The sequence below is a fragment of the Camelus bactrianus genome, chromosome 17, assembly GCF_048773025.1.
Source record: "Camelus bactrianus isolate YW-2024 breed Bactrian camel chromosome 17, ASM4877302v1, whole genome shotgun sequence".
In the NCBI taxonomy this organism is placed as follows: domain Eukaryota; kingdom Metazoa; phylum Chordata; class Mammalia; order Artiodactyla; family Camelidae; genus Camelus; species Camelus bactrianus.
In genome coordinates this window covers 48651523-48672364 of record NC_133555.1, presented here as the reverse complement: position 1 = coordinate 48672364, position 20842 = coordinate 48651523, and the positions used below count along the sequence as shown (strand labels likewise).

The following is a 20842-nucleotide window of genomic DNA, read 5'->3' as shown; positions in this document are numbered from 1 at the left end:
ACAGGAACGGCAACTCACACTGTCAACTGCAAGCTGTGGAAAAGGTCCAGAATTTCAGATCCATGCTGTCAGGGTTAGTACAGCAAACAGGTTTTTAAATATTAGGAGGTCATTAAAAACTGCTTAAACTGTAATGAGCTCTCCGGAGGTTTACCCAAAAATCCAAACAAAAAATAAAAAGCAACGTTAATGACAGACGGTGGCGGGCACAATATTCTGTTAGTCATGAGAACGCTTAACAGTGTGGATTTAAAATCAAGAACAATATCAAAGAAAAGACGCTGCTTAAATAAACGACAGAGCAAATAAGGACACAAAAATAATCCAAGAAAGAGAAGCCCAAACAGAACTTACCGGCACTGACAGCTTATACACAGTGCATCTTTTCTACACTGAAGTGCTACAGATTCTCTCACAAGAAAAGGCCACGTTAATGGTATCTAATAATTCCTAACTTAAAATTGATAGCAAATCTTTATAAAGTTAATAACAGGGCAACGCCTTCTGATAGCACTCTCAAGTAAAATTTCAAAACATAAGACGAGTTACAGGAATTTTTTTCAAAAGAGGAGCATAATAATGTCAATCTTAAAGGATATGTATTCTTGAGCTCAGTATCCAACGATATTAATAAATGTCCTAAAATACGCTTCCATTTCTAATATAGCAGACAAATTAAAACAAATATATACAACCTTTAATTTAACTAGCTAAGAATAAAGTATTTCTTACCAACAGCAGCAACAAGGAAGCAAGTTTAGAGCATTTCAAAAGGTTGTGTGGACTATACGTCCAACACCTGGTTATTCCAACGAAGAGTAGCTTAATGGAATAACATTGTTTTCTTAGCAAAAGCCTGAGAAATGTAACAATTTCATATGATCTGCGTCTCTAAGTAATCAAAGTGCCGTGCTCAAGAGATCCCAGAAATATTACAAATAAAGATTAACCTTTAATCCATAAACCACCACTAAAAAATTGCTACCTCACAATAAGAATAGTCAAAAATAACAGAACGTCCATGCGAAAATGGCAAGTGAAAGGACACAGCCATCGTCTTATGATTTAAAGGAACCAAATGACAGCTGGAGAATAATCCGGAAGTACCGCACATGGGGAATAAAGATTTCACACGGTCTCTGGGTAAACGATTCCATTTCACGAAAGCAGAGCATACACGATACATGGAAAGATGAAAAAAAGGCATAAAATGTGACATAGACAACTTGCTTTTAAACTGAATTTAGGTCCATTAAGAGATTCCTTTACTCTTAAGGTTCTTTAAATACACAAGGGCACAATTTTAATGGATTGAAAAGAGCTGCCATGGTCAAATGCTCAGAAGAAAACAGACGTAAGTATCGGACACAAAAGGTGCAAAAGGTGACTATTGCCAACTTCAGGTATGTTAAACCCTGTCACCTCTGACCGTTGGCGTGAGGAACATTTACAAGCCACACTGTGATTTTAGACACAGAAAAGCTGAGCAGAGGCCTTGCGGCCCAGCCTCCACTCCTGTTCACTGTGATTCTCCTAAGCCTTGGGGAATGGGGGCCCCTAGAAGCAACAGTGACCCTCAGAACCAATCCAGCCCTTTGCCCCTGGATTTTCCAGAGTCACTGTCGTCAGAGCTATCTTTGAGATTCAAATAGAACCTCAGTGACAGTGTGGCCAGCCTTAAGACAGGGAGAGAGGTAAACGGCTATAAAAACGGTCTCCCCGTGTCCCGCCGGACCCACGGCCAGACCGTGAGTGAGCAGAGAGCTGCCACGCGTGGGGCTGTGCCATTCTCAATGGCTTGATGACATTAACCGGGGCACCCCTGGCATAAAATAGGAATAAGCATAAAAACCTTTCACACAGATTAGATAAGTAACAAGCAATGAAATCAGCAAACCAACCCCAAAATACTTGTTTATATCTGGCAAATAAAATATACTCAGGAGAGAAAAAAAGTCGCTAAGAAAAATCTAATGTAGATATTAAAGGTCCAAACACAAGATTGAGAATTTTTAAAAGATTAAACTAAACTTACAGATACTAATTTATGGTTCTTTTATCAATTACACAAAAATTCCTGAACAGAAACAAAAAAGCAAAAAGGCGAGTAATTTGGGGTTAGGTAGAGTGAAGTGTTCAAATATCGCCAATACCCAACTCTCATTTTAACAGAGTAAACGCTTAATTTTTTCCTCTACATAATTTCTACAGACAATTCTGTCATGTTGTAAAGAAAGACATTTTAGAAATGAAATCTTTAAATGCACGAGTGTCATTTTTTTTAAAGAACTAAAAAAGATAAAAGGACCTATGTAATTACCTAAAAAAAAAAAATACCTTTCTTTCCCCAAATACTAATTGTAACACACTGGAAATGCTGTTAGAGCAGAAGCGTTAGAAAAAACTGGACGCCACAACTTATCTCACCATTCCTTTCAAGCAAGTGAGGCTCAGAATGTTTCTTGCCTATGTCTGCAAAAGATCGAACAAGGGGGATCCGACTAGTGAATCTTTTCTCGTTCTGATGGTGATGTCTCTTCAGAAGGGCTTCTCTGACATTCTCTCTTATGGATTCATCCAGCTGGCCCGAGGCGATCATGTTGTCCAGTACCATGTCTAGGCGAAGAAAAACACACAGGTAGCAATCATTCTTATTAAATAAACCAACACTTGGATGACTATAACATAGAATGAACTCTAAGTGAAATCTTACCAGAAAAAATAAGAGCCTTAAAGAGCTCCGGAAAGTAGCATTCTTTTCTAATACTGAAAATACTGTGTGCATAAAGATATATATGAGCGTTAGCCAATAAAAATGAACATATCATATAGAGACCCTGATTTGAATAAAATGATTATTTGTAAAAAGGATTATTATTATTTATAATGATCATTCATAAAATGATTATTTATAAATGACTATTTATAAAATGATTAGTTATAATAAATGATTATTTATACACCAATAGCCTTCCTATATAGTTGAAAGTGCTTTACTGATCTGTTTACAATAAATTCTATTAAACTGGATATTCAATAATATTGGCTTCCTAAGAAGTGAAGGGATTTTATTGCTTCACCTCGTATTTTTCCCCAGAACCACAGATAAATATCTGTACCCACTGATTCAATCATTGACTATTTACTGAGTATCTACTATGTGTTGAGAACACAGCAATTAACTAAGCATATCAGGTTTCTGCTCTCATTCTTCCAGAGGTAGAAAAACCAGTGAGTAACTGAGTAGATAAAAAATGAAGTGCCACGTTTTAGGAAGATGAATATATCTGCTGTGAGAGAGGTGTGGGAAGCAGGGAGATGGATGGCAATGACATTTTATACATTACTGTGGTGACTGGACTATTTGTAATTTATAAAGTATACATCAATAGTTTTTAAAAGTGCCACTACCTCGAGATAAAAGACCCAAGCTTTCAAATCTGTAAGATTACTCTAAGAGAAAACCCTGGAAAGGTTCAACCTAGCAGGTAAACTGTATCATTAACACAATGACCACAGGCTCCCAGACAAGTGAGCAAGTGGATTACACATTTACTAAAATATTATATTGTGTTATGTGATACTTGGAAAGTCAAAGTGAGACCCAACTGTCTAAAGTCAATATTCCTAATCCTAACCCACCTTTTCAGTCACTCATGTAAGACAAGAAAGTAAGGACTTTGATAACTTAACGATTTGCAGCCCAAGGTCAAATCTAACTACCTGGTAATATGAAATGTTTCTAGCCTGAGAAATTCTAATAAATTTCTGGTTATCTTGAAGATCCATTATGATAGCTTTTTGTTTTTCTATTGGGCGAGCTATCAAATTTATTACTACTGAACTTGATTTTGGATTTGAGCAATTTCAGTTAATGGCCAAATAGCTTTATGCCAGCTGTCTTTTCGACTTTCCACACCTACAGTATCCTTCAACTTTTCTTTCTCCTTCACTTCCACTGCTACGACCCACCACAGCTCAGGTCACCATCATTTCTTGCTCAACCTACTCCAAGAGAATAAATGATCTTGGTTCTAACCTGTTCCTAATCCAAAGCCACCCTGCCTACTCTTGCCAGAACCATCATCCTGACACACATCTAGGTCACACGACGCTCCGACGTCAAAATCACTGAGAGCCAAAATGCCTGCCAAATAAAATCTAATTTCTCAAGCCAGTAATTCAAGGCTAATCACAATCCATCTCCAATTAATTTTCCCAGCATAGCTCAAGAAATCGGTATAATCACAGAGAAGTGACTTTTCTGAGATTCATACCTGTCTATACTTTCTAGACTTTTCTTCCTTCTCTTCCTCCTCCTTAGAATACTTTCTTTTCTCTTGCACCACCTGCTCGTTGTCCCCACGTGTTCGAATTCTGTGGATAAGTGTATACTTAATGTACTCTGCAGACAATCTTTCCCAGACACCGTGGTCCAGAAAACGAAGAAACAAAAAGCCCTTTCCTCTGCATTTCCAGAGAGCAGACTCTGTACCAGGTTTATGACACTCATCACTTTCTTTGTGATACCGTAGTTATGTCTAATTAAACCTTTTAGACTCCAGACTTACCAAAGAGAAAAAGTGTAATTTACATGGCTACTCCTCATACTGCCCTGCACAGAATGGATGTTCAGCCTGAAACTGTTAACTCAACGGTCTGAAGTTCCACTTTATTTTCCCTACTGAAGTATCTCTAATTTCAATACAATTTAAATGTAAAACAGTCAGTTTGCTCTAACCTGCGATTTCATCTAGGGTGCTTGCTCTCATGTCCAGCATGACTGTTCCATTTAGGATGCAGCTTCTCAGTTCAAAGAGGCTGTGCAAAGACAGGGTCGCCACGTAAGGCTTACTCCACCGGTCCCCACCGTCTTCAACGTCCTCTTCAAATTTCAGCCATCTGAAACGTGTAATACAGAAAAATACTGTCTAAGTAGCAACGATTCCGCTTGTTTATTTTAATAGGATGAACACGCGCTTGTTCTTTTAAAGAGAAACAAAGATTACCACCACCAAAACAAAATTTTGCTGCAAACACATTGTTGCAAATTAGGCTAATGGTCCATAATGTCGAGAGTCAGAAGGGACCTTTGTAGTTCCTCTTTCTGTTCGAGCCGTCACAATCACAAGCCTACAAAAGCAAATGCAAACGCTGCAATTCCGTAATTTCTACTTCCAATCTCCTTCTAAAGTTTAAATAAGCATTGTTGATTTTTCAAATTTGTGTTATACTAAAGGATTAAGGATGACTTCAGGAAACAAACTTTTGAGAATAGAGAGAAAAAAGGGAAGATTAGATTTCTAGACACAAGGAAATTCTCTCATTGTTTTGAAGGACTGGATATCTCACAATTTCAATTTTATATTCTCATTACAAGAACAGACCAAGTAAAGGCAATTAAAAGCTGAGAGAGGTATTACCGAGCAGTTTCTTTCCATTCATATTCCTCTCCGTCTCTATAGCACAGCTCGTCCATCTCCGTGAACAGGTCGTGCGGGATATGCTCTTCATCGTCATCCTCGGTACCCAGGATGAACTGGACTCTCTGGGAGGGTGTGTCTTGGCAAAAATCAAAATTTAAACGCACTCAAAATTTTCCTCGGTTAATACAAAGGCAAAGTCACAATTTTGAAAGCGAAAATGCTTTTGTTATAAATAAGTATATCCCATCAAAACTCATTTAGTTTCCAAAATATATAAATAGCTCATACAACTAAATTAAAAAAAAAAAAAACCCAATCCAAAAATGGGCAGAAGACCTAAACAAGCAATTCTCCAGTGAAGACATACAAATGGCCAATAGGCACATGAAAAATGCTCAATATCACTAATTATCAGAGAAATGCAAATCTAAACTACAATGAAGTAACACCTCACACCAGTCAGAATGGCCATCATTCAAAAGTCCACAAACGATAAATGCTGGAGAGGGTGTAAAGAAAAGAGAACCCTCCTACACTGCTGGTGGGGATGCAGTTTGGTGCAGCTGTTATGGAAAACAGTATGGAGATCCCTCAAAAAACTAAAGATAGACTTACCATATGATCCAGCAATCCCACTCCTGGGCATATATCCAGAGGGAACCTTAATTCAAAAAAATACACGCACCCTAATGTTCATAGCAGCACTATTTACAACAGCCAAGACATGGAAGCAACCTAAATGTCCAACGACAGATGACTGGATAAAGAAGCTGTGGTTTATCTACACAATGGAATACTACCCAGCCATAAAAAATAACAAAATAATGCCATTTGCAGTAACATGGATGGACCTGGAGAATGTCATTCTAAGTAAGCCAGAAAGAGAAAGAGAAATACCATATGATATCATTCATATGTGGACTCTAAAAAAAAAAAAGACAAAGAACTTACTTAAAAAACAGAAACAGACTCACAGACATAGAAAACAAACTTATGGTTACCAGGCAGAGAAGGGGGAGGGAGGGGATAAATTGGGAGTTAGAGATTTGCAGATACTAATATGTATAAAATAGATAAACAGCAAGTTTCATACTGTGTAGCACAGGGTAGTAACTTATGTTGAAAAAGAATAGGGGGGAGGGTATAGCTGAGTGGTAGACTCAGGTGTGCTTAGCATGCACAAGGTCCTGGGTTCAATCCCCAGTCTCTCTGTTTTAAAATAAACAAATAAAAATACTATATTTCAATAAAATAAATAAATAAAAATAAAAAACCCTAATACCTCCCCCCCAAAAAAAACAAATAAAAAAAAGAAAAAGAATATGAAAACAAATAATATGTATGTTCATGTATGACTGAAGCATTGTGCTGTACACCAGAAAGTGACACATTGTAAACTATACTTCAGTAAAAATATATACATACTTTTTTAAAAAACTCATTTAATTATTACTAAAATACCATAATTCTGGAAGGAAATGAGAACCAACAACCTAGAACAAAAGAATTTCACAGAAAGAACACCTCCACAGACAAAAAAATATATTATATACAAAGATAAGTCACACTAATCTTTAACTAATGTAAAAACAAACAAAAGTAAGCAATAGCCAAAAACAAGGAACACTATATATGACAGGACTAAAAATAGATGGAAATGTTAAATAAAGAACATTAAAAATATGTAATTAATACACAGTTAAGTTTAAGAGTAAAAAAAGAACCCCAAGTTTCAAAAAGCAAAAGAGGAGATTCAAAGTTAACTATTCCTACTATTATGCAGAAGCAGAAGTCTGTCAGCTGAGGTCAGGGAGGTAGGACAGGTCACTGCCACTCCTGACATCTGAGTTTAAATGTTCTGTGTGGTACAGGCCCCCAAACAGAGAAATGAGCACACATTCCAGTCCAGGACAGGTGAAAACCCTAAGGCTCAGCATAAGCACATATGCAAACAACTACAAGCATCAACTGAAAACAAAACCAAATTCTTCCAAATATGAGAGAGGAGGCCAAGCTCAAAACTTATACCTAAGTAAACAAACCTCCAGGAACTTAAGAGCTGCAAAAGGGATATTAAAACCAGTTAAAAAGTAGATTAGAAAGAATTGTTACAGGAAAAAGATCTGAGGAGGCAGTTACATAGAATTCATCAATGACACTTAAGAAGACACAAACCAGAAGTCACAAGGTTAAGAGAGAGAGAAAATAGAATAAGAAAGTCAAACAGGAAAAACTCCAGAGAGAGAAAAATACAAAGAACAGGGGAAGAGGCAACACGAAAAACATATCTGAAAAGTGCTGAGTACGTACATGACATGGGTCATCATAGTGAAGGAATGAATGCCCCGACACTCACGCAGACCAGCAAAACCACAGGATGACAGACTTCCTAATATTCTGATCCTTTTCAACATGTAGGTCTTGCACATCTTTTGTGATATTTATCCCTGAGTAATATTTCTGGTGCTGTGCTGTATTTTTATTTCAATTTCTGACTGTTCATTGCTGCTACATAGAAATACAGTTGATTGTGTACATTGATTCCATGTCTGGCAATCTAGCTGAACTCACTCAGTTCTATAGCTTTGTGGACTGCTTAGGATTTGCTATATATATGATTCTGTAACTGTGATTAAAGGTAGTTTTCTTCCTTTGCCACTTGGGCGCCTTTTATTTCTTTCTTGCCTTATTACATTGGCTACGTGTGCAAGTACCATTCTGTAAAGAAATGGTGAGAAAGGACATCCTTGACTTTTCCCAAAGCATAGGGAGAAAACATTCAGTCTCTCACCAGCATCTCCAGATGATCTGTCTCACACTGAGGAAGTTTTCTAACATTCCTAGTTTGCTAGGAGAGTTTTAACATGAATTGGGGGGGGGGGGTGGAATTTGGTCAGACTTTCTCTGTCCTACTGAGATAACTGTATGGGTTCTTCTCCTTTATACTATTAATATCTTTATTTACACTGATAGATGTTTAGATTTTAAACCAATCCTGCTTGTTCATCATATTAATTTCCTATTGCTGCCATAACAAATTACCACAAACTTGGTGGCTTAAGTAACACAGATTTATTCTGTTATAGTTCTAGAGACCAGAAGTTCAAAATGAGTTTCACGTAGGGCTAACAATCATAGGGCTGGTTCTTTCTGGAGGTTCCAGGGGAAAATCCACTTCCTTACCTTTTCTAGCTTCTGAGGCCTGCCTACATCCCTTGGTTCTGGACCCCTCCCCATCATTTCACTACAACCACTGTCTCATCTCTGATCACCTGATTCCCTGTGATGCAATCTGCCCCACCTGCACTAATCCAGCATAATCTCTCCTTCTCAAAATCCTGAAATCCAATAAGTAAATCCACTTTTGCCAAGTAAGGTTCCAGACATCAAGAATATGGACATCTTGGGGGCCACCATCATGATGTATTACCCCTCTTAAATATTTCTGGGTAAAAGAGATGTTTTTATGCTGGGCAGGGTTTCTGAATCTACATTCATGAGAAATAATTAGTGTGTAGTTCTATTCTCCTCCAACATCTTTATCAAGTTTTGGTATCAGCGTAATGCTGGATTCACAACATGAATAGAGAAGTATTCCCTCATCTTCGATTTTCTGGCGTCTGGGAGGAAATTTCCATTGTGGGAATGTTTTAGACTACAAATTCAACTTCTTTTTATATGTATAAGGTATTTCAGGTCATCTATTTCTGCTTAAGTAGTATACATTCTTAAAGAACTTCCCCATTTAATCTAAATTACCAATTTTGTTGGCAAGAAGTCATTCATAATATTCTCTCTGTAGTTTTTAATAGCTGTAGCATCTATATTGAAAATTTCTGATACTGATCATTTGTATCTTTTTTTTCCTCACCTGATTATCTAGCTATATAGATTTATCAATTTTATTAATCTTTTCAAAGAACTAGATTTCAGTCTGATTTTCGCTACTGCTGTTCTGATTTTTGTCTTCATTTCGGCTTTGGTTTCTATAGTTTCCTTTCTTTTCCTTATTTTGGTTTAATTTGCTCTATTTTTTTCCTTCAGTTTCTTAAGTTAGAGGCTTAAATCATTGCTTACAGACCTTTCTTCTTTTCTAATATAAGAATTACATGCTATAAATTGTTGTCTAAGCACTGCTTTAGCTACACTTAATAAATTTCAGCATGTAGGCAGTCCTCGCTTCGCACAGCACATTAAATGAAACCTGTGCTTGTCCTCACTTTGCAAGGCTTTCTCTCAATTACTGCCTGTCCTGTTTTAATTTTCATGAGTTCAAAACATTTTCTAATTTCTGTTCTGATTGCATCTTTCACCCATGGGTTATTGAGAAACTTCTCATTTAATTTCCAAATATCTGGGGTTTTTTCTTAATATCCTTCTAGTTTAATTCTATTGTGATCAAAGAATATACTTTCAGTCTTTTAAAATGTACTGAGACTTGTTTTATGGCCTAGAATATGATCTATCTCGGAAAATGTTCAATATGTACTTGTAAAGAATGTGCATTTTCTGCTGGTGTTGGGGGAAATGTTCTAAGCATGTGGTCAATCCGACCGACAGTGTTATTTAGGTCTTCTATATCCTTACTGATTTTTTTCTATTTTTTATTGAGATATAGTTGATGTATAAGTTTCCGGTGTACAACATAGTGAGTCACAATTTTTAAAGGTTATACTCCATTTAGTTATTATAAGGTACTGGCTATATTCCCTGTGCTGTACAATATATACTTGTAGTTTACTTATTTTATTTATAGTAGTTTGTACCTTTTAGTCCCCTACCCCTATCTTGCCCCTCCTCCCCCACCCTTTCCCCAGTGGTAACGACTGGTCTGTTCTGTCAATCTGCCTCTTGTTTGTTATATTCACTAGTTTGTTTTATTTTTTTAGATTCCTCACATAACAGATATCATGCAATATTTGTCTCTGTCTGATGTTTCACTGAGCATAACACCCCCCCAAGTCCACCCATGTTGCTACTAATGGCAAAATTTCATTCTTTTTTATGGCTGATTAGTATTTAGATGAATGGATAAAGAAGATGTGGTGTGTATATGTAACCAAATATATCCTTATTGATTTTTTGTTTACTTGTTCAATCCATTATTGAGGAGAGTTGCAATCTCTGACTATACTTGTGGAGAAATTTCTCTTTTCAGTTTTATCAGTTTTTGCTTCACATATTTTGAAGCTATTATCACATGCATATACTTTTAGGACTGTTACATCTTGGTTTCAGCAAGATAATTTTTGATTTTTTTATTGATTTTGTGCAGTTTGTCTTCAAGTTTCTTTTCCTTGAGTTTTGCTGAACTACTTGGACCTGTGAGTTCAGAGTTTTCATTATATTTGGAAATTTTTTCAACTATTATTTCTTCAAATAGTTCTGCCACCCTCCTTTCTGGCACTCCAATTATACATACGTTAGACTATCTGATATTATCCTACAAATTACTGATGCTGTTTATTCATTTTCAGGCTTTTTTTCTGTTTCATTCTGACTAGTTTCTATCACTATGTCTTCAAAAATCACTGATCTTTTTTTTTTCCTGCAGTGTTAAGTCATTTGTTAATCTTATCTAGTGTATTGTTCATTTTAGATAGTGTATTTTTCTTCTGCAGAAGTTCCATTTGGGACTTTCGTACACTTTCAATTTCTCTCATCATAGTCTTATTTTCCTCTCTCCTCTTGAACATATAAATGTACTTATTATATTGCTTTAACACACTTGTTTTCTAATTCCATCAGCTGTCATTTCTGGATCTGTTTCTATGGATTTATTTTTCTCTTGGTTATGTTTATTTTTTCCTGCTTCATTATATTTCAAATAACTTGTGCATGTCAGATACTGTGCATTTCACATGGTTAAGAGCAAGATTTTACTGTATTTCTTTAGCAGTACTATACTTTGGTCCAGCATACAAATACTTGAAATCAATTTAATTCTTTCAAGACCCACTTTTAACATTTTTTTATAGTAGATCTACTGCAGCCTTTAGGGTAAAACTAATTTAGACTCAGTACTAAGGCAACACCCTTCTAAGAAATCTACTTAATGCCCTGTAGAGGTCACAACATGTTTCCACTGACTGGTGGGAACATATCCTGTTCCCAGTCTTGTGTGAAATCCATGAACTGTTCAGCCCACTGCTTCCTGGTGGCTATTTATCAAGGCTCAGGTAATTTCCTGTCACACGTACGCAGACTAGTACTCAGCCAAACAACTCCCAGGGCCCTTCCTCAGACCTGTGGAACACTCTGTGTGTCGCTCTCTACTCTCTGGCACTCTACATCTCCAACTCCTACCTCGTAGGCCTCCCCAAGTTCCAGTCTCTGTCTCCTCTACTCTGAGAGCCTGCGAGGCTCTGGCCAGGTTCCCCATGCTGGCCTGGAAACCGTCTCAAGGAAACAGCTCAGGCCATCACAGGAGTCATCTCACTTCCTCTCCCTCGCTCAGAGGTCAGAGTCCCATGCTGCCTGTTATCCAATGTCTGAAAATTATGGTTTCTCACATATTTTGCCCAGTTTTCTGCTTAAAATTAGACAGCCAATTCAATTTCTGTTATTCCATCATGTGCAGAAGCAAAAGATCTGTGTAAACTCTTTTTAGAGAATGGGGAGAAGGAAAGAAGAGGCTTCATTCACAGCAATTTCCAGGACACAGATTGGGAGTTAAAACCAAAATAAGCCCACTTCTGTGGCAGCGAACTTTTCTAGGCATCAACTAATCCATGAAAAAGTCACAGATATTTTCTCCACCATTAGTATTCCTCAAACCACCAGATTCAGACTTCAAGATGTCAGACCTAAGCTTGAACCATTAAACCACATAGCCAGGTGAACATACAAACGTATTTATACTTTAGTTAAGTAGCACGTCTATAAAACTATTGTGTGCCTTTTATTCCAAATGAAATAGAGAAGCACACTGATCCACTCACAAAGTAACACCAGATATCCTAAACTGGATGGAGGCACCATGTGGAACAGCAAAACACTTCTCTAAAATTACTTCACATCATCAAAGTTCACTAGTGATCTTTTCCAAAACTAGTGTTGATGTTGCCTTTGCTTGTGGCAGATCTTTGTTAGCTATGTGACCACTTACAGCCTGCTAGGCCGTCAGCATCTCTTTGGAGCGGCTAAGAGGTTTCCATGATTTAGCCTCTCTAAGCTGAAGTTTCTCCGCTTATATGATGAAAATAGTAATACTTAGTGTTTAAAAAAAAATGCTGAGGAAATTCAATCAAAGAGCGTATGTCAAGGGCTTGGTGGAATGCTCAGCACGGAAATGGCACTTAATATCTTTCTAGGCCATCGGTCCTTTCTTTCTTATGATCGTGACACAAGCTGTCATTTACACAATAATTCTCTCCCTCTCTACCTCTCCACAAAAACTTTCCTTTAGCACAGCACATTAAGTGCCTGTGGGAGTGCAGCTCACACGGCTTCTCTAAAATGCACACACTAGGACACACTAGGACCTACGCGGGTCACGACGTCCTGAAGAACCGGCAACGTCCCCCCTGTCCACCAGTGCAGCGTCTGACAGTCCCGCTCACGCTGCTCAGCTGTTTCTTCTGGCTCTTGCCTTTCCCACTCTCAGGGCCACTTAAATCAGTATCGATCTTTATCATAAGATGATGTTCTCTTTCCTCTGCTGTATGCCGTTTTTCCTTTCTGATTTCCTCTGCCTACTGGCACTTCTTTATTGCTCTGCTTCCAAACAAAAATCTTGTCCTTCTAAAGACAATACCATCAAGTCAGAGCACTCTTCTTTGCACAGATAACCAAGCGATCCAGCTTCATGGATATAATCTTCTGGCCAAGAATTATTTAAAAATGAAAGCAATTTTCGGTCTCTTCCAGGAGCCTGAAGACTCCGGGTATTTGCTCACTGCCCATGTAAACAATGACACATATAATAGAGAAAAGAAATAAAACCCTCCTAAACTGAATTTTAAGTGCCAGGACTCAACATTTACAGCTCCAAGGCTGGAATACGATGAAGAAAGCAAAACCCCTGACTTTTTTTCACTCATCTCGAGTAGATCTTAACTTACAAACTCAGCATTTTTCCTGCAGAAATAATACTATTACTTCAATTAGTATTCCTCAACACATACAATGTGTCTAAATTATTACAGAAATACAATTATTAAAAGGAAGTATTTAATTAAAACTTTAAAACCTTTCCAGAGAAGAACTCCAGCCTGTAATGGAGGACTTCCCACTTTTCTTACCATAAGAAGGAGACTCCCTTCCGTCTTCTCTATCCGAGTCCTTGTCTCTCCTTCTCCGGTGGTGATGTCTGTGTCCCCGGTGCCTGTGACGCCGGCGACCCTCTTTACCGAACGGGACGTGAACGCCGATATACACAGCTCGATGACCTGGTAAAAAACGGTTGAGCACGTGACTGGCATGCCAGAGGCACTGTGTTTCTTTACAAATTGAAGGTTAGTGGCAATCTTGAATCAAGCCAAGTCTATCGCACCATTTTCTCAACAGCCATTTACTCACATGCTGTCCCTGTGTCACATTTTGGTAGCAATTCTCACAACATTTTGTTTCCATTATTATTATCTTTGTTAGGGTGATCTGTGATTTTGATGTTACTGTTGAGACGATTTGGGGGCACCACAAACCACGCCCAGATCAGATGGTGAACTTGATCAGCTGTTCCCTGTCTCTCTCCCTCTCCCTGGGCCTCCCTCTTCCCTGAGACACACAGCAACACTGAAATTAGGTCCGTTAATAACCCTACAATGACTTCTAAGTGTTCAAGTGAAAAGAAGAGTCACACAACTCTCACTTAAACCAAAAGCTAGAAGTGATTAAGCTGAGTGAGGAAGGAATGTTTCTGGCCAAGAAAGGCTGAGGGCTGGGCCTTTGTGTCAGTGAGCCAAGCTGTGAATGCAAAGAGCTTGTTCCGGCGAACACACAAATGGCAAGAAAGTGAGACACAGCCTTACTTGTGGTACGGAGAAAGCTTCAGTGGTCTGGACAGAAGACAGGCAACACGCCTTCTACTGGGAGAAGATGCCGCCAAGGACTTTCACAGCTGGAGAGAAGTCAACGCCTGGCTTCTGAGCTTCAAAGGACAGGCTGACTGTCTCGTTAGGGGCTAAGGCAGCTGGTGACTTGAACTTGAAGCCAACGCTCATGTACCATCTGAAAATCCTACGGCCCCTAAGAATTATGCTCAGTCTACTCTGCTGTTCTCTATATATGTATATTTTTCTTTTATTTACTTTATTGAACTAGAGTTGATTTACAATATGGTGTCAGCTTCAGGTGCCCAGCTTCAGATTCTTCTCCATTATAGAAGAAAGCCTGCATGAGGGTACATTTGCTGACAACGTGGTTTACTAAATAATTTAAGCCCACTGTTGAGATCTACCGCTCAAGAAAAAAAGATTACTTTCAAGCTATTGCTGCTCACTGACAAGGCGCCTGGTCACCCAAGAGCTCTGACGGAGAGATACAAAGAGATGAATGCTGTTTTCATGCCTGCTAACACTACATCCAAATGGCAGCTCGTGGACCATGGAGTCATTTCAACTTTCAAGTTTTATTATTTAAGAAATACATTTTGTAAGTCCGTTGCTGCCATAGATGGTGATTCCATTGATGGATCTAGGAGAAGCCCACTGAAAGCCTACTGGAAGGGATTTACCTATTCCTTCCCAGATGCCATGAAGAACACTGCTGATTGATGAGAAGTGGGCAAAATACCAACATTAGTAGGATTTTAGAAGACGTTGATTCCAACCCTCATGGATGACCTTGAGGGGGTCAAGATTTCAGTAGAGAAGTCACTGCAGATGTGGTGGAAACGGCAAGAGAACTAGAGTCAGAAGTGGAGCCTGAAGATGGGGCTGAACTCCTACTATCTCAGGATAGAACTTGAACAGAGGAGGAGCTGCTTCTTACTGATGAGCAAAGGAAGTGGTTTCTTGAGATGCAATCTACTCCAGTGAAGATGCTGTGAAGACTGTTAAAATGACAACAAAGGAATGAGAATACTGCACAAACTTAGTTGACAAAGCAGAGGCAGGGTTTGAGAGGATGGACTCCAATTTTGAAAGAAGATCTACTGTGTGTCAAATGCTATCAAACAGTGTTGTGTGCTGCAGAGAAACTGGTCATGAAAGAAAGCGTCAACTGATGAAGCAAACTTCATTGTTGTCTTATTCTACGAAATTCACCCTGACCTTCAGCAGCCACCATGCTCATCAGTGAGCAGCATCAACACATCCAGGCCAGACCTTCCACCAGCAAAGGGATTATGACTCACCAAAACCTCAGATGATGGTCATCATTTTTCAGCAATGAAGTATTTTTAGTTAAGGCATGTACATTGTTTTTTTTAAGACATAATGCTATTGCACACTTAATACACTATAGTGTGAATATAACCTTTATATGCACTAAGAAACAAACAAACAAAATTCATGTGACTTGCTTTATTGCAATAGTCACTTTACTCCAGTGGTCTGGAACCAAACCTGGAGTGTCCCTGAGTATGATCAGCACTAGTTTTCCCAAAAAGGGGGGGGGGGAGTGATACACACAAAAGTATACCAAAGTTTGCTTTGATAAAAAAGAATTACAGCTACGTTCACGTAATTAACACAGCTAGTCTCCCGTTACTTCTCTTACGTTACAGAGCACTACACAGAACATTACGCCAAGGACCAATCCCACTGATAAATACACTAAATATACAGGTGACTTCTATAAGTATTAGTCTGCAAGTCTCAAAAGATATTTTGAGAAGAAGTTGGCCCACCTGGAATTATACTATGTAGACATAAATGTGTCCCGTCTACATTTATGACCAACCCTAGTTAGTAGAGGTCCTTAAGATACATGTTTTAATGATGACTATTCATAAGTGGATATTTAGAAATATTTTAAATTTGTTTAAAGTTTTAAAAATCTCAAATTAGCAAGGTCCAAATTAATAAGAGGTACATTAAACGTAAATGCTCCAAATACTCTAATTAAAGACTGGATTAAGAAAGCAATACAGTAGGGTTATTATATACTTTTACAATAGAAACAGCCACTGCTGATGCTGCGTTATCTGGGTTTTGTATTCTGATGAACAGAACAGCTATGAAAGGCAGTCCCTGCTTTTTGCCCACTGAGTGAAACTGAGTCCGGGAAGCAGGTAGCTAGGGGCACTATGTCAAACACTGAGAAGCATGAATTTGATTTCTTAAATAGTTTGAATGAGGTTCCTACCTAAACCCACGTTGAGTAAAAGGGGAGGCAGACTACAGGTTTAACTAACTTGCAACTGTGGAAAAACCATCTGGCATAGAGCTGCTTTTTGCCCTGTGTACAACATTAAAAAGTTAATGCTGAAACATGAACTGTTCATGACGTTCTTTTTCTAAGAAATTCTGTACGATGGTTACAACAAAATACCACAATAAACTCCAGAGCTTTATCTGCAGATGAGAACTGAAATTAGTCAGTCCTCATTATTCATGGACTCCATATTTGCAAATTTGCTGACTTGCTAAAATTTACTAGTAATTCCAAAAGCAATACTCATGGTGACTTATCGTCATTTACAAACATGCACACAGCAGCAAAAAATTTGAGCTGCCTGACACACACATTCCCAGCTAAGGTTGAAAAAGCTGACACTGACTTTTTGCTTTGGTTGCCAAAATAGTAACGTTGATAACTAAATACTCATTTTTTATTTATTTACTTTTATTAATTTTTTTTTACTCACCTTTTAAAAACTAAAAGAAGACTAGACCTATGTAAACACACTGACTTAAAATTATTTGTTTGGATATTTCCCAATACCTAGTTTTCTGCCTACAGTACAGCACTAGACAAAGACCTGTAGAAACTGCATACCAATTATTTGAAAAAAATTTACCAGAAAATCCCGAATTAAAAACCACAATTACAATTGTAATAACTTAGCACGATGACAGATGGTAATTAGACTTACCGTGGTGATCATTTTGTAATGAATAAAAATATCAAATCACTAGGTTGTGGACCTGGAACTACCACAGTGCTGTGGGTCAATTACATTTCAATAAAAAATTAAATTAAAAAGACAATTATAAAGAATTTTTGGGGGGGATGATGAAAATATTCTGGAATGAGAGAGTGATAACGGTTGCACAATATAGTGCATATACTTAAACACTTTAAAAAGGTGAATTTTACATTATGTGAATTATATCTCAGTTAAGTTAAAAAGAAAAACTATAACAAAACTCAGGGATCTCACAATTTTATTTTAGTGGAACAATTTTCTTCTGAACACCAACCGACGGTGGATTAAAGAATCACCGTGCGCTGTGAGTTACCAGGTTATTATTCCAATTAGTACTAATGGGTTTTGGCACACGAGCCCCTACGCAGCAAGACAAAAATAAGTTCTCCGAGGCTGACGTTTAGAAAGACTAGATAAAATGAGCAACAACATGCTAGAATTCAAAGACTGGGAGATGGAGCCTTATTATTTATTCTGCTGTTACTACTTCCTTTACTGCTCTGTCACAATTTTTGCTATTTCTTTCACCTTAATTTATTCCATCAAAGGCCGATTCAGTCACACTCCGAGATAAACTTAATCTGTCCCTCAAACTTGATACTGAAACGGAGTTATGTCCAAAGTATGAAAAGCCAAGGGCCGTGGGGTAACCAAAGGAAGCCAAGGATCACGGTCCCTCTTCATGCCCCGGGTCCCATTCATCTGAGGGATGACATTAAATGGCAAGGGAGGGATTACGTGCACATTTGAATTAATAAAATTATTGCTAAAAATGTTAACTTCTCTAACGTCTACAATTCACAGAATCAAGCTTCCAGGTAACTGAAGTTCTTTGCAGAAGCCCTAGGAAGCCTAAACTTTTAAAGCCAATCTCAAAGGACAGGGGTTTTTTTCCACCTCACAAAGTAAATGTGGAGAACGCTTATTTGTGTTTCTTTCCATCTCCATTTGTAAACCGATGGCCCCGTTCAGCTGCCACAGGAGACTTGAACTTCAAAATGTAGGTCTCAAAGAGACCCCAAGATGAGTCTGTCAAAACATCTGCGGTGAACACCGCCTTCACCAAGTGCTCACGGTCAGCATCACCGACGGCGAGCCATGCAGCCACCACCTGTCCCCATACACGAAGGGCACGGCGCTCTGTGGGATGCTTCCCACAAATCCACGAGCCGGGGCACGAGACTATGTCACAATGTGATAACTCAGACAAACCCAAATTTTGGGACCTTCTACAGTGTCTAACCACTAATCTTCAAAAGAGTCAAGGTTATGAAAAATGGGGAAAGACCTAGAAACTGTCATAGGTTAGAGGAGACTAAAGAGACATGACATGTAAGTACCCTGTGGCACCCTGAGCTGCTCAACAGGATCTGGGAACAGAAAAGGAGCAGCAGTGGAAAAGCGGGTAAAATCTGAATAAATCTGCAGTTGAGTTAGTAGTGCTGTACCAATGTTAATTTTGTCGTGTTTACAAACTGATGGTTAAATAAAATGTTAGTGTTAGAAAAAGTTGGGGGAAGGGTATACAGCCAACTTTTCTGTAAATCGAAAATTATCTCAAATTTTAAAAAAGAGGAAGGAAAAAGAAACCATATGTCAGGGCTTCCTCCTGCTCAGGGAAGACAGACTGATAAATAACTCATCTGCTACACAATTCTATGCTGAGGTTTTTACAACATTTTAAAAGACTGATGTAACAGACCTACATAAAGCGAACATTTAGGTGACAACCAGTGAAAACTGTGGCTCATTAGTCTACAGTGTGCTCATAATTCAAATGGCCAAGGCTGCTAGAAACAACAAAAAAAAAATTAAAGAATTAGCTGATTTTGTAACTGTGGCATTTTAATTTTCAAGGCAAGTAATGATAACCATCAGTGAAGTGTGAAAAGCATTCTTGAAATGAATTGAAAAGAAATTTACGTTTCAGAGAATGTTCTATTTGTAGTGGGGAGTGGTTACATGGGGTTTTGCTGTATTATTATTCTTTCAACTACATTTAGAAGAGAACAGTCTTCTAAATGTATGCTCTACCTCACAACCACAACAAATGTTTCAACAAGTAACAGGTGAAAATTAAAGGACGCTAGCAAACATTCATTAGTAGTTTATCCTGCTAATTGTAAGTTATTTTCAACAAACTTACTTTCCAGTTCTTCTTTTTCAAACTTGGTGTTCACAGTTGAGCTGGTTTTGCCAAGATCCACAACAGCTTCTTCATCAGGACCCTACAAAGAAATTATTGTCATTGACTCAGGAAATCAATGCACACTGAGGACCTACTACCTGGTATGTTATTTGAGATAGCCAAAAGTACGCAAATACGCAAAAATAGCCAAAAATTCCTCTTAAAAAACTGAATTCATAGCATAGCTAATTGCATTCTTTCTAAAAGTATGTTTATGGGCTTTTTTTTTTTTCAGTCCACAGAAGACCATTCAAAAATCTCATGGAAAGAACTGAAATGACAACGACTTTTCACTGGTCTTCTATGGCAGTTACTACGTACTTGGCACATATATTCACCCTAACAGAGACTCTCCAGCCAGAAATTTCACAAAACCGGGGGAGAGGGAAAATGCTTAGGTATCAATATAAAATACTTTTTTCTTTCCTTCTTTTTTTTTTTTTTTTTTGCTTCTTAGGTGCCCTAACAAAAACAAACAAACAAAACCAACCCCACTTAACTCAAGTCGTCCTGGATATTGGATTGGATTATGGCGAAACACATAATGGTCAAAAATCTTAATGTGTAGAGTATCATTTTCACTCGTAAGTTAACCAAGAGCCAATCAAAGTTATAAGAACTTTTTATTTCTCTACGAAGGAAAAGCCATGCCAAAATTTAACCTCTAAGGAGAGTCTCGCTTTGAGTTTGTGAAGTCTGCCTTCCCAATTCTATTTCTTTCTTCAGCTCAACAAAAAGACTAACCATATTTATTATAAAATGTTATACAGACTATTTTTGTTTCAGTTTTAATGTCTCTTCTCAACTTATAACTTAACTTTCAAAAAAAACATTATCCTCATTAACTACCTATATGAACTTGGTGTAAACAGGGGTCTGTGCCACAGGCTGAGAGAGACGAACAAATTCCCTTCCCTCAAAAAGTCTCCAATTTGCCCTGTAGTTCCCTCCGGACCCACACCCTGCACGGGTCTGCGTGCAGTCTTGAACTTGTCCAGCACAGCTACCACAAGGTGCCCTGACAGGTGCCCAGACTTGGCGGGCAAGGGTGCCCCTTCCAGGTCCTCAGGAACGCCTACTCCATTTTAAGCAACAAAGACTTGAGAGCAGAGCACAATGAGGAGACAGTGGACAAGGACTCTGCTGTGCTCCACCCAACCTGGGACCGCGATGCGTCCTGGAGGAGGGTGTCCA

At 38.2% G+C, this 20842-nt stretch overlaps 1 protein-coding gene across 8 annotated transcripts in view; it reads right to left on the bottom strand.

The window, feature by feature from the left end:
• Positions 1–20842, bottom strand: part of SLC4A7 (solute carrier family 4 member 7) — a 111328-nt gene that overhangs the window by 50520 nt on the left and 39966 nt on the right. For 5 of the 8 annotated variants that reach the window (XM_074345378.1, XM_074345376.1, XM_074345380.1 and 2 more), the window contains exons 2-6: positions 19607–19688; positions 13670–13816; positions 5424–5562; positions 4742–4902; positions 2428–2616 (exon numbers count right to left, since the gene is read on the bottom strand). In XM_074345378.1, the coding sequence (XP_074201479.1) occupies positions 2428–2616; positions 4742–4902; positions 5424–5562; positions 13670–13816; positions 19607–19688 (718 nt within the window). The remainder of the gene's footprint in view (positions 1–2427; positions 2617–4741; positions 4903–5423; positions 5563–13669; positions 13817–19606; positions 19689–20842) is intronic. The other 3 variants (XM_074345379.1, XM_074345377.1, XM_074345382.1) reach the window with 1 other exon arrangement.